The sequence below is a fragment of the Uranotaenia lowii genome, chromosome 1, assembly GCF_029784155.1.
Source record: "Uranotaenia lowii strain MFRU-FL chromosome 1, ASM2978415v1, whole genome shotgun sequence".
NCBI lineage: Eukaryota > Metazoa > Arthropoda > Insecta > Diptera > Culicidae > Uranotaenia > Uranotaenia lowii.
This window is the reverse complement of record NC_073691.1, coordinates 121,687,930-121,702,764: the sequence shown is the minus strand read 5'-3', so window position 1 is coordinate 121,702,764 and position 14,835 is coordinate 121,687,930. Positions and strand designations below refer to the sequence as shown.

The 14,835-nt window shown below is 33.3% G+C and overlaps 1 protein-coding gene across 1 annotated transcript in view; it reads left to right on the top strand.

Moving 5' to 3' along the window:
- The window catches only part of LOC129739534 (titin), a 513,907-nt gene extending 499,865 nt beyond the window's left edge, over window positions 1-14,042 (top strand). Inside the window, exon 18 of the mRNA XM_055731016.1 lies at window positions 12,379-14,042. Coding sequence (XP_055586991.1) covers window positions 12,379-12,660 — 282 coding nt within the window. The 3' untranslated portion in view covers window positions 12,661-14,042. The remainder of the gene's footprint in view (window positions 1-12,378) is intronic.
- Window positions 14,043-14,835: the final 793 nt, after the last annotated feature.

Here is a 14,835-nt window from a genome sequence, read left to right as displayed (position 1 = left end):
TGTAATGAATGTGTTTTATGTAAATATGTGTGAGTCTTATTTGGAGAACGAGATAATCAGTTTCGCAACCGTATAAGATTCATCACATTGCCAATGTTATGAATCTACGACAGGTATTCCGCACTCGTGTATATACCTGGCTAGCTGGCAACTGATTGAACATTCTTATTATGTATATAGTCAGTTATAAGAGAAAAAAAACATCTGACCTGTCGGCCACTTATGTGATTCGAACCCAAAAGTTTTCTTGCGGATGCCGGGAATTGAACTCAGTACGCCTGACATACCAAAATCAGACTCGCGCCAGCCTATCCTCTAGACCACATCGGCGCTTACACAAAAAAGTGGCCCATGATAACTCGAAAAAAAAATTTTTTTTTTAAGAAAAAGCATAACATTGCTGCATACATTCAGAGATTAAAAAATAACACACAAAATTCTACTAGCTGATTTCATGAAAACTAATGTTTGAATGGATGAAATTTTTAAATTAACAAACGCGTGATGCCAAACAATCATATTCCAGCTTATGGAAACGAGATTTCAAAGGTGAATGTTTGATTTGCATTTTGTGCCTTTTAGCCCAGACTGGTAATTGAATTATAAAAATACTAGCTGACCCGGTAAACTTCGTTTTACCATCGAATTTTTTGAAAATCATACAAAATTTTACGGCTTGTGTCCCATTTAAAGTTGATTTAGTATGTAGACCCCCCTTTCATAAAAAGTGAGATTCTTGAAACTATTGTACAAACCATCTCTGACCTGAAAAGCCCTTGGATACCAAATTTTACTTCTTCCGACCGACCGTTTATTCGTAATGGTGTTACAAAGGAACACGCCTCCATTTTTATATATGAGATGTGAAGAAGAGATAATTTTGTATGGGGACCCCCCTTCCATTAAAAGTGAGATTCTTGAAACTATTATACAAACCATATCTGACCCGAAAAACCTTCGGATACCAAATTTTACTTCATTCCCACCGACCGTTTATTCGTGATGGTGTTACAAAGAAAACGCCTCCATTTTTATATATAAGATTTATTTAAAAAAATGGTGATTGCCCGAAAAAATTTACACCAACAGTGTTGGTACAGGATAATTAAAGCAACATAAAGTTTGTAGGTGATATCATTAAGAAAATCCAGCCACATTGGGTAAAGTTTTTTACGGAAAAAGGTTGAAAAAATTCAAATTTCTATGAGAACCAAAAACTATAAAAAACTATCTCATGATATTAGAATCAATGTCAAAATCATTTTGTTATTATTAAATGAAAACTTTATTAAATTAAATAAAAAGAACTATCGAATAAGTGTCTAACCCTGCTGTTGCAAGATGCCCCGTTCGACGGTAGTTCGACTGTTAAAAAAAAATTAAGATTAATCGTTTTGAATCAAATTCGAACGGTTGCAAGGTGAAATGCATGAGGCTCTAGTTAAAATTTTACGTTTGTTCGAGAAGAAATGCAGGTTACTGCTGAATTTCATGGTGTTACATTTATAATCAACATCATATCCGGGTTGATATATTCGGTCTTTTTTTTTCGGTAATCCTGACAAAATCCGGGCGTAGAGCAAAAATTCGGGTAAATTTGCTCAAAACACAGAAATTACTCAACAAAATCAAGAAAAAATTTAAAAAAAAATTATCAAAACTTTTTAGCAGATTTTAAATTGTTTTTAAGGTTTCCAAAAAAACTTTTATGTTTGTAGGTATTCTTAAAACTGGCTCAAAAAGTTTCATTATGAATGCATAAACAAAATAAAATTACATAACAACTGGTTTCTTGTGTTTGATTTGCAGAATAAGTCCATGTAAAATCTGTGCTTCTTTCAACTTAAACTGGGCAACCGGGCCGAACCGGGCTTTTCTATAATTTTGTGATAAATAACCGGGAAAACCCGAAGAGTTATTTAAGTGGAAGGTATGAATCAATGTTGAAAATTTCTGGTCGAGAATAAAAGCGGATGAGAAAGTAAATAAATGAAGTTCACAAATCAGTAGATATTAACACATTAAGGATTACGAAGAAATCAGAAAGGCAGGGTAGCCCAAGGACTAAAAAAATCGTATTCAAATCGGAGCAGCCAAGAAACAAAACCGCGCGTAGTTCACAAAAGTTCTGACCACAGTAGGTTCGCGACTCAGCAAACACGTGATTGTAGGGGATTTTTTTCAAGGGGAATCCGATCGCCAGAAAATCGTGAGCGAGCCGTGGCAGAAAACCTCGCGAACCTCGCGATTCTGGTTCGTGAACCAAATTGGAAAACGCATTGCACACTTGATGGTCGTGTTTTTCGTTTTGTTATTTTGTCTCCACATGGTTGTTGATTGCGCCAAATGCAACGCGTGGACAGATGAAATAAATCGATTTTTCAAAGTTTTCATAACAATTTCTTGAAAATAATTTACAATGTTGTAAATTTAAACATGTATATAATTTGTGAATTGAAGTTTGTCCTTTCTGATGTTAAACAACGTCAAATTTGGCAAATTTGTATATAGAGTTTCGAAAGGATGCAATCTGGCCCAGTAACAGATAGAAAAAATATTGATTTAATTATCCGAAGGATAAAAAGGTCCTCCGCATCCTAAAAAGATGTATGGGGTGAGGGAAGGATAAAAAAAATACAAATCCAATCTAGAAATGTGCTACTTCGGCATCTTAATTGTATCCCTTTTGTTATTTTCTAGTTTCTTCCGGAGTTCAAATTGAGGAAGTTATATAAGTTTGGAATTTCAAATTTCATGTCATCGCAGAAAAAAAGGAGGCATTAACCGTACGATGAAGTTTTGAAAGCGAGGGAAAACCATTGAGATAATTAAGAATTTCAATGTTTCAAACTCATTGCGGACCAAATACAAGATATCTAGTGTTTTTCGCTTGTCGCGTTTCCGAGCCGGACAAACCGGGCAATTTTAAATAGAAACCTAGCAAAATCCGGGCAATTAATTTTAAAAATGTCCATAAATCCGAGCATTATCTGGGCAAAAAAACTTTTTTGTCCTACGCTATTTCTCTAATATGAGCAGATAATAATGACGAATTAAAAATAGCAGGAAAAACATTCAACAAGCTCAATCAAAGGAAATCCAGGCAATAAACGTAGATTTCAAATCCATGAGTTTGATCAAGATCAAGTTCAAAATAAATGTGAAAGATAACTATAATTGAAAAATTTTCATTTAAATTTTTGAAAACTGCTTTTTTACTACTGTTTTGAAATAAAAAAGATCTTTTTTTTAATTCAACTGATTTTGGATGCAACGAAATATTGGTGTTATTCAAAGTTACAGAGCCATACCTAGTTCAGAAATATTTCAAAAAAATTTCAGAACATTCTCATTTTGCAAAATATTTTCAATGGCATCTTATTTGATTTTCATTACTACTTAAATTTGACATGCATACTACATTTGGACTAGTGTGAACATATTCGATTTTTATTTTTAAAATATTTCAAATATGTACGATTTGCGATTGATATTTCAAATTCCTAATTTCAGCTGAAAATCCGAATGATGAACAAAATTTGAAAACAAATAATTCAATGTTCACGATTCAAAATCCATTTTTTAAAATTCCTTTTCTGGATTCAAAATTATACAATTGATTTAAAAAATTAGGATTGAAAATTCTTTCTCATAAATTCTTAATTTCATATTCGTGATACTTAATTTGAAACTGTACAATTTAAATTCGAATTCTGAGTTTTGAAATAAGTTCTACGAATATTTGAATCTAATTTGTGGATTAAGAATTCCGAATTCAAATAGTAAAGTGTAACTTTTTCATTCAGAATTGAGTCATCAGAACAACACAATTCCAAAATCGGGATTCCCTAATCCAAAATGAATTTCAACTGAATATTTTTGAATTTGGAATAAGCAATTTTCAATCATTAATTTGTCCATTCCAAACTCTATGCAAAGAGTGAGAAAATATAAATTTTAATAGCAAAATTCGTATAAGCGGATTCAGAAATGTTAAAATAAAATCTGAAAAACAAACTCCGTACTTACTAACAGTTCGAAACATAGAGTGATGAACCCATAAAAAGAATTTTGATAGTTTTAAATCATAAATAATGAATAATTAATTTGAAGTTATTCATTTTCAAGTTGCGTTGTGAATTTTGATGATCGAAAAATAATCTTCAGATTATAAGTAGATAAAAATGACGAAAAAATGGTAGATAAAAAAATAGCAGAAATCAATTCAAGAAGCTCAATCGAAGGAAATTCAGACAATAAACGGTGATTTCAAATCCAGTAGTAAGATCGAGATCGGATTCAGAATTAATGTTAGAGATTATTATAATTTAAAAATAACAATGCAAGTTTGTAATTTATTTTCCGACGTATCATTAATTCTATCGGTTTTTATCATTGATTGAGTATCATACTCATTTTTGTTACTTAAAAAGATTTGAATTGAGAATAACATGAATTTATTGTAATATTTAAAAACTACCGTCCCGTTATTGTGGTCAAAGTCCGTTTTCGCTTTGACAAAATAAAGTACGCACTCTTATAATTCGGGTTTTTTCTCTTCTTGGAAAATTGTTGCGTCTTCTTATAAGTTAAAAAGAATTCAATTCTCTGCAAAAACCGTTGGAACTAAGGATTTCATTATTTCTTCATCCTTTTAGGGGCATGTGAATAAGGTGGTGAAAAAGCAAGTTTCCGTAGATATTTGTATCCCTCAAGCCAAAACCCCTCAAGAAAGTTTTTTTTTTAAGAAAAATTACTTGAAAACTCTTCTTTGATTATTGAATTAATTTATCAATTTTTTATGATATTCACTTTAATCCAAAATAATCATTGATACGTTTGCATGTGTTTTCTTATTGAAACTTTACATATGGAACTGTGGTTGTCTTTTCCAAAAAAACAGTTATGGAATTTTACACTCAAACTCTACTACTGAAATGTAGTGATTTGGATGAAATTGTAAAGCTCTAAGATTTGATTTGATTATTTATTTCTTAAACGGTTGTTAAAGATCATTATTAGGGCCTTCTTGTGTCCATTCTAATCCATAATTTTGTCAAAAAGCTTTGTTTAATTCAATTGACCACCCAGGAGTTGACATGGCAGAATGAATTTGATTTAATATTTAGAGTTTCGTTAATCTTGAAATGTTGTCAGTTATCTTTAAAAAAAATTTTAATAAACTTAAAAATAAAACAGAAATATTCCATACAATAATTTTTTTTTTTTCAATTTATTTAAAGACCCATACAATAATTGAAAGAACAGTGGAAAATGAAGAACTTCCTGCTGCTGCTTGAAGCACAATTTATTACCCGTACGCGTACCTAAAGAGACTCACAGCCTGCCTACGGAAGAAAATCGAATAACCACGCGTTCCCTTCCCAAAAAAAGTTCATGAACCATTTCGCTAAATGGTTCGTGAGCCAAAATCGCGGGGAAAAATTTTCATGTATGTTACGATTTCCACGAGCGAGACAGGATTCAAAATCCAAAAGAATCGTTTGTTGGTTGGACTGCCTCGCTCGTGTTTCGTATGGTTCGCGAACCTAAGGGATTTTTTTTCACAGCCTGCTCGCGCTTTGACGAACCTTTACGGGTAAAAATCGTAGACGAGCGGGAATCGCCACTCGTGTACACGATTTTATTAGTCCTTGATTGTATTTATATTATAATAACAGAAGCAATATTAAAGTTAACGTAACAATCAATTTCAGTTCAATTAAAGGGTGATACGGTCAAAATTTGGTCAAGGGAAAACGCGTGTAAATCGGTGAAATCGTTTATTTAAAAAATCAAATTAAATTTCTTTTTCAAGTTTAATTAGTATAAAATTCAGGAAAAATATTCAGTTAGGCTTCCGCTTTTCCAAATCCGAATTGCCGGGCCTTACGCTTAACCCCTGCCATCAGATTTTGTACAGCCACCTTGTCCACCTTCTTCGCTGCAGAAAGACAATTTTCCTTGAACTGCTGCTCGTCCTTAGCAGTTTTTTTTAGTCTTCTTTAGGTTCCGCTTGACAATAGCCCAGTATTTCTCAATTGGGCGGAGCTCTGGCGTGTTGGGAGGGTTCTTGTCCTTGGGAACCACCTGAATGTTGTTGGTGGCGTACCACTCCATGGCCTTTTTACCGTAATGGCAAGATGCCAAATCCGGCCAAAACAGTACGGAACAACCATGTTTCTTCAGGAAAGGCAGCAGACGTTTATTCAAACACTCTTTCACGTAAATTTCTTGGTTGACAGTCCCGGAAGCTATGAAAATGCTGCTTTTCAAGCCACAGGTACAGATGGCTTACCAAACCAGATATTTCTTCCCGAACTTTGACAGTTTCATGTGCTTGAAAATATCTGCTAACTTTCCCCTTCCTTTTGCCGTATAAAACTCCTGTCCCGGAAGTTGCTAGTAGTCGGCTTTGACGTAGGTTTCGTCATCCATTACCACGCAGTCAAACTTCGTCATCATCGTCGTGTACAGCCTCCGGGATCGCGCTTTGGCCGTCGTATTTTATTTATCATCGCGATTTTCGCGATGCGCGAGCAAAATTTTGATATGCCGCTCTTCTTCCTTGGACGGCATTTTGTCAACTGAAGAGTGAATTCCAAAATCAAAATAGGAACAACATTCTACACACACACACACCTTCAAAATCAGGGGTGTTCAGCTTTTTTAAATGCAAAATTGATAGGAATACGTCAAGTTCATATTGACCAAAATTTGACCGTATCACACTTGAAAACATTTGGTCAGTGAGTCCCCATACACATATTTTTTTTGAAGATTTTAATCCATATTTATTAATTTTCATTTGTAAAATTATTTCAGTTTAATGGAAAAACAGTGTATTTCTTCAAAAACTTTTTGGTTTTTTCATTGATGTTATTCTGAAACATAAAAAAAATTAACGCTTGGAAAGCTTAGTGATTTGAGTTTTTTGAAAACCTACTCTTTTATAGAGAATTTTTATTTATAATTTATTATTTGAAATATTCTTGTTATAATTGGTGTTGTCCAAATATAACATGATTTAATGTTCACATGTATAAATATTGGAAAATTTATTCTGGTTAAGTAAAATTTACAGATACAGGATGAATATTAGTCCAACCTCTTTTTATTGGATTCCAACGAAATATTAAATTTTTTTTTACTTGTTGTTTAAAATAAAATCAATATTATTTGTATGCTCAGAGGCAGATGGATACCCACTTCAGAAAAACTTTAATTTTTTTTGAATAAATCACTCGTATACAACATTTTTGGTCTTATTTGCCGAACTTAAAATAAAAAAAAATCAGCAGAGCTTCTGGTGGTCCGGATGTTTTCTGGTTAAGATTTCTCTTGTAAAGTCTACCACCATCACTGCTGTACGTGTCAAGATTGAACTTGTAACACATTTTCACCTTGGTTGAGTAGTTAAGGTTCCACGGTCCTTTGCAACGTGGAGACAGGCAGGCTACCCCAAGGACTAATAAAATCGTGTACACGAGTGGCGATTCCCGCTCGTCTACGATTTTTACCCGTAAAGGTTCGTCAAAGCGCGAGCAGGCTGTGAAAAAAAATCCCTTAGGTTCGCGAACCATACGAAACACGAGCGAGGCAGTCCAACCAACAAACGATTCTTTTGGATTTTGAATCCTGTCTCGCTCGTGGAAATCGTAACATACATGAAAATTTTTCCCCGCGATTTTGGCTCACGAACCATTTAGCGAAATGGTTCATGAACTTTTTTTGGGAAGGGAACGCGTGGTTATTCGATTTTCTTCCGTAGGCAGGCTGTGAGTCTCTTTAGGTACGCGTACGGGTAATAAATTGTGCTTCAAGCAGCAGCAGGAAGTTCTTCATTTTCCACTGTTCTTTCAATTATTGTATGGGTCTTTAAATAAATTGAAAAAAAAAAAATTATTGTATGGAATATTTCTGTTTTATTTTTAAGTTTATTAAAATTTTTTTTAAAGATAACTGACAACATTTCAAGATTAACGAAACTCTAAATATTAAATCAAATTCATTCTGCCATGTCAACTCCTGGGTGGTCAATTGAATTAAACAAAGCTTTTTGACAAAATTATGGATTAGAATGGACACAAGAAGGCCCTAATAATGATCTTTAACAACCGTTTAAGAAATAAATAATCAAATCAAATCTTAGAGCTTTACAATTTCATCCAAATCACTACATTTCAGTAGTAGAGTTTGAGTGTAAAATTCCATAACTGTTTTTTTGGAAAAGACAACCACAGTTCCATATGTAAAGTTTCAATAAGAAAACACATGCAAACGTATCAATGATTATTTTGGATTAAAGTGAATATCATAAAAAATTGATAAATTAATTCAATAATCAAAGAAGAGTTTTCAAGTAATTTTTCTTAAAAAAAAAACTTTCTTGAGGGGTTTTGGCTTGAGGGATACAAATATCTACGGAAACTTGCTTTTTCACCACCTTATTCACATGCCCCTAAAAGGATGAAGAAATAATGAAATCCTTAGTTCCAACGGTTTTTGCAGAGAATTGAATTCTTTTTAACTTATAAGAAGACGCAACAATTTTCCAAGAAGAGAAAAAACCCGAATTATAAGAGTGCGTACTTTATTTTGTCAAAGCGAAAACGGACTTTGACCACAATAACGGGACGGTAGTTTTTAAATATTACAATAAATTCATGTTATTCTCAATTCAAATCTTTTTAAGTAACAAAAATGAGTATGATACTCAATCAATGATAAAAACCGATAGAATTAATGATACGTCGGAAAATAAATTACAAACTTGCATTGTTATTTTTAAATTATAATAATCTCTAACATTAATTCTGAATCCGATCTCGATCTTACTACTGGATTTGAAATCACCGTTTATTGTCTGAATTTCCTTCGATTGAGCTTCTTGAATTGATTTCTGCTATTTTTTTATCTACCATTTTTTCGTCATTTTTATCTACTTATAATCTGAAGATTATTTTTCGATCATCAAAATTCACAACGCAACTTGAAAATGAATAACTTCAAATTAATTATTCATTATTTATGATTTAAAACTATCAAAATTCTTTTTATGGGTTCATCACTCTATGTTTCGAACTGTTAGTAAGTACGGAGTTTGTTTTTCAGATTTTATTTTAACATTTCTGAATCCGCTTATACGAATTTTGCTATTAAAATTTATATTTTCTCACTCTTTGCATAGAGTTTGGAATGGACAAATTAATGATTGAAAATTGCTTATTCCAAATTCAAAAATATTCAGTTGAAATTCATTTTGGATTAGGGAATCCCGATTTTGGAATTGTGTTGTTCTGATGACTCAATTCTGAATGAAAAAGTTACACTTTACTATTTGAATTCGGAATTCTTAATCCACAAATTAGATTCAAATATTCGTAGAACTTATTTCAAAACTCAGAATTCGAATTTAAATTGTACAGTTTCAAATTAAGTATCACGAATATGAAATTAAGAATTTATGAGAAAGAATTTTCAATCCTAATTTTTTAAATCAATTGTATAATTTTGAATCCAGAAAAGGAATTTTAAAAAATGGATTTTGAATCGTGAACATTGAATTATTTGTTTTCAAATTTTGTTCATCATTCGGATTTTCAGCTGAAATTAGGAATTTGAAATATCAATCGCAAATCGTACATATTTGAAATATTTTAAAAATAAAAATCGAATATGTTCACACTAGTCCAAATGTAGTATGCATGTCAAATTTAAGTAGTAATGAAAATCAAATAAGATGCCATTGAAAATATTTTGCAAAATGAGAATGTTCTGAAATTTTTTTGAAATATTTCTGAACTAGGTATGGCTCTGTAACTTTGAATAACACCAATATTTCGTTGCATCCAAAATCAGTTGAATTAAAAAAAAGATCTTTTTTATTTCAAAACAGTAGTAAAAAAGCAGTTTTCAAAAATTTAAATGAAAATTTTTCAATTATAGTTATCTTTCACATTTATTTTGAACTTGATCTTGATCAAACTCATGGATTTGAAATCTACGTTTATTGCCTGGATTTCCTTTGATTGAGCTTGTTGAATGTTTTTCCTGCTATTTTTAATTCGTCATTATTATCTGCTCATATTAGAGAAATAGCGTAGGACAAAAAAGTTTTTTTGCCCAGATAATGCTCGGATTTATGGACATTTTTAAAATTAATTGCCCGGATTTTGCTAGGTTTCTATTTAAAATTGCCCGGTTTGTCCGGCTCGGAAACGCGACAAGCGAAAAACACTAGATATCTTGTATTTGGTCCGCAATGAGTTTGAAACATTGAAATTCTTAATTATCTCAATGGTTTTCCCTCGCTTTCAAAACTTCATCGTACGGTTAATGCCTCCTTTTTTTCTGCGATGACATGAAATTTGAAATTCCAAACTTATATAACTTCCTCAATTTGAACTCCGGAAGAAACTAGAAAATAACAAAAGGGATACAATTAAGATGCCGAAGTAGCACATTTCTAGATTGGATTTGTATTTTTTTTATCCTTCCCTCACCCCATACATCTTTTTAGGATGCGGAGGACCTTTTTATCCTTCGGATAATTAAATCAATATTTTTTCTATCTGTTACTGGGCCAGATTGCATCCTTTCGAAACTCTATATACAAATTTGCCAAATTTGACGTTGTTTAACATCAGAAAGGACAAACTTCAATTCACAAATTATATACATGTTTAAATTTACAACATTGTAAATTATTTTCAAGAAATTGTTATGAAAACTTTGAAAAATCGATTTATTTCATCTGTCCACGCGTTGCATTTGGCGCAATCAACAACCATGTGGAGACAAAATAACAAAACGAAAAACACGACCATCAAGTGTGCAATGCGTTTTCCAATTTGGTTCACGAACCAGAATCGCGAGGTTCGCGAGGTTTTCTGCCACGGCTCGCTCACGATTTTCTGGCGATCGGATTCCCCTTGAAAAAAATCCCCTACAATCACGTGTTTGCTGAGTCGCGAACCTACTGTGGTCAGAACTTTTGTGAACTACGCGCGGTTTTGTTTCTTGGCTGCTCCGATTTGAATACGATTTTTTTAGTCCTTGAATACAATCATTTTCCAGCTAACCAGGTCGGAAATAATACATGTACGCCGGATTACCTCAATAAATGTATGACATTCCAAATGTCGAAATTTCTCAATTGGTTGTGTATCGTTTTGATTCATACTTCCAAAAGATACGTACATAAATAAACACGAAATACATGCACTTCAATACAGTGTCACACTGGAGTCGGAAAACCTCGTATTTCCCGATATAAATTGACAAACCTTAGCTTTTGGTCTGGTATTGCATTTTACTCAGGGGCATAGTTCGGTAAGCACATGGATTATGATATTAGACTGAGTCGATTTTGGGTCTCTCTTGAATTTCTCAAATTCTGTAGTCTGAATAGCTTTGTTTTGTTTCAAAACTCATCCATGGTTTTTTGCTGATTTTTTAAGCAACGTTAACATGAGTCAATTTGAACTTTTAGGTTTGTATGGAAAAATTGAATATTTTGTACTGAAAAATCAACATCAGCCTGCTCATAGTTTTTGTGCCAATTTATAAATTCTTCAAAAGAAATTTTCCTCTGAACAACTTTGTCCAAGATCGTAACTACGTATCTTATTAGACAAAAAAGTTATTAGTTATTTCATAGGGGTGTGAATTTTGGCGTTTATAAAAAATAAATTTAATTTACACAACTGCTTGTGCATTGCGAATTATTGCATGAAAAGTAGTCATGCAATACCTCGCCATAGGAAACCAGCAGGGATGTCAATTGAATTTATTGTTTATTATTCATTATCATTTTTCATTATCAATGAAAAAAAAAACCCCTAGTAAACAGCTAAAAACTTTTTTGTCTAATAAGAAACAAAGTTACGATCTTCGACAAAGTGATTCAGCGGAAAATATCCATACAAACCTTAAAGTTCAAATGTACTCATGTAAACGTTACTTGAAAATTCTGAAAATAAATCATGCATGAGTTCTGAACCAAAACAAAGCTTTTAAGGCCCCAGGGTTTGATAAATTCGAAAATGATCCCAAATCAACTCAGTCTATTTTGATATACTTTTTAATCGACTTTTCGACTAGTATAGACTTCAAACTCGCCAAAAAACGTCTATTTAATATTTAGTAACTTTACATAGATTTTTGATGAAAATGGAGACTTGGATAACGTGGAAGCTCGGATAACCGAAGTTCGAATAAGCGGGGTTTTACTGTAATAAATCAGAATTAGATTCTACATGTTAAATGATTTAACCGTTCTTTTAAGTGAAAATAATTTTTATCCAAAAGTGACCAGCGACAAGAATTTATAACACAAGATTTAAAAAAAAAATCAAACTATTTCTTTCTTTCCAGAGTTATGCTACGCTCGGGCGGGCCAATAATACCACCGGCAGCAGCTCGGTCCAGTCGACGTTGAGTCCGCTGAGCCACTTGCATCATCCGGTGCCATCGTCGGCATCGTCTGCCTCGGTCATGATGAGCACCAACCTTCCGCTGCCTTCGTCAATCGTCGGCGGAAGTCTGCTTGGCAGTCCGGGATCCCAGTCACAGCTCGTCACTTCCACCCTGAACGAGTACCGGTTTCGGCCGGAGGTGGTCACGACGTCTAACCGAATACAGGAAAGTTGTATATAATAGATTCTAAGTGGTAGTTTATTGTAATACTCTCCCTTCATTATACATTATATCGTAGCTATTTGGCGCCAGAGTGTGAACCTTCAAAGTCCAGTCCTCATTAGAAATCGGTGTATGGCAAATGATCCCCTTTTCCCCATCTGGCAATGTTCTATCTCCTTGAAAACTGATTCGAGAAATCCGATTTTAGAATTCTCTATACGAATGAATGGATATGTGCAATTGAGTGATCTAGATTATCTAGAAATGTTTTTGTGAACTCTTTTTAACGGAATAGACAAACTTAGTTTTGAACGTTTTTTTTTTCAAGATAGAAAATTTCATATTCCCGTTCGATTTAATGATTTACCTTAATTTTTTTTGTAAATCTCTTCAAATTGGTTTATGTACAATTGTGAGCTGAAAAAATTTCATAATTTTAAGAGCTGGAACGTTATCTGTGAAGAGTAGTAAATTGTGTGAGTGTAGATATCAAGTTGAGAAAACCAATTTTAACGCGGGACTTTGGCACAAATGTAACAAGAATGACAAAAATATATAGCAAAACACAGAAGTGTCGGTCTAACCTCTGGAAATAGTAAACTGAAAATAGAAACTAGTGCAGTATTAGAGAATAAAGATTGATTTTTAATCATCCAGAACCTGGCTTGTATCGTTCGTTTGTCTCGAAAAATGCAAATCAATGATCAAACTTCTCTAAAATAATTTTCATATCCATTTTTTTTAAAGATCCCAAACGTTAGCAGTTTAAATTGTAAAATAATGCGTTACTAACTGGACAATAACTGCACAAAAGCAACCATTAACACACACAAAAGAACAACGGAAAGATTGATAAACATATATCAAAAACCACATTTAGGAAAATTCCAGGTTAAGAGAAAAATTTTATCTGAAAACCAAGCGAGACAGTATATAACCTTACAAATCAATGAACGCGCCATATCGTTTTCAAAATTTCACTCATGATTCACAGAATCCGGAATTCAAACGAACATACATATGAGAAAGAGAAACCACCAAAAACTTGTGTAAGACATTTTAGTTCGATGTGATTGGGACAGCACAAAAATCGCTTCTTCCAGATTCACTAAATTTATTTGACCAGTGTGGTGTTGAGCGAGACTTGTTAGAAAACGTAGAAATCAGTGTGATTGCGAATCAACAAAAGCGTGTGAATAAATATGTTTAGAGTATATACGAAAGAAAATGTGAACAAAACAATGGTAGGTTATTTTGTATAGGCGAAACAATAAACCAATATTTAAGTGAGGTAAAACAATCTTGATATGCTGCATGATTGTCTGAAAATTTGTGCAAATCAGTATAGAAAAAAAAATGAAACGGATGTTAAAACAATAAATGAATTTTTAATAACGAAATGCGATCCAATTCATCTGATAAAAATTGAAAGAAATATCCTAATGTAAACAAGCTACGAGGACTTCAAAAAAAAAATCGTGTCATCGATCTGTCTCCCAAAAGACTGCGGAAGGTAGGTACAGCTAACTGTAGGCTTTTTTTAGCCAAATAGATTTCTACAAGAATAAATTAAGATCGCCAGCAAAATCCGCTGCGAAAAATCTGATTATACAAAATCTATTTGCTTTTTCACAAAAGTATCAATTTAGTTATGTATATAAAAATTAATGTTTGTTTATTTTTGTATTTGGGGCTCCCATACAAAATTAATAAAAATAAGACACAAATCGATTTTTTTTTTGGAATCTACTTTGAATCTACGTGAAGTTTGGTGTGTAGCCGTTTTCAAGATCGGGAATGGTTTCTTTAATACTTTCAAACCCTTTCCAAATCTGAAAAAGGTGCTCCCATATAAATAAGCAAAAATTTAACTCAAATTGAACAGTTTTCGCACCCGTCGAAATGTGGAAAATCACCGACAGCGGAAGAAGCAGCGAGTCCGACTTTTCCAGGAGAAAAAGCGCCGCCTGGAGCTCGAGGAGCTGGAGCAGCTGCATCGTTCTCAAGAAACACGAAAGTTCTATCAGAAACTCAACGCATCCCGCAAAGGCTTCGTGCCGCAAGCCGAAATGTGCCGGGATAAGGACGGGGGCATCCTGACGGACAATCGTGAGGTGATCACAAGGTGGAAGCAGCACTTCGATGAACACTTGAACGGCGCACATGCAGGAGATTAAGACGGTGGGGGAAGGT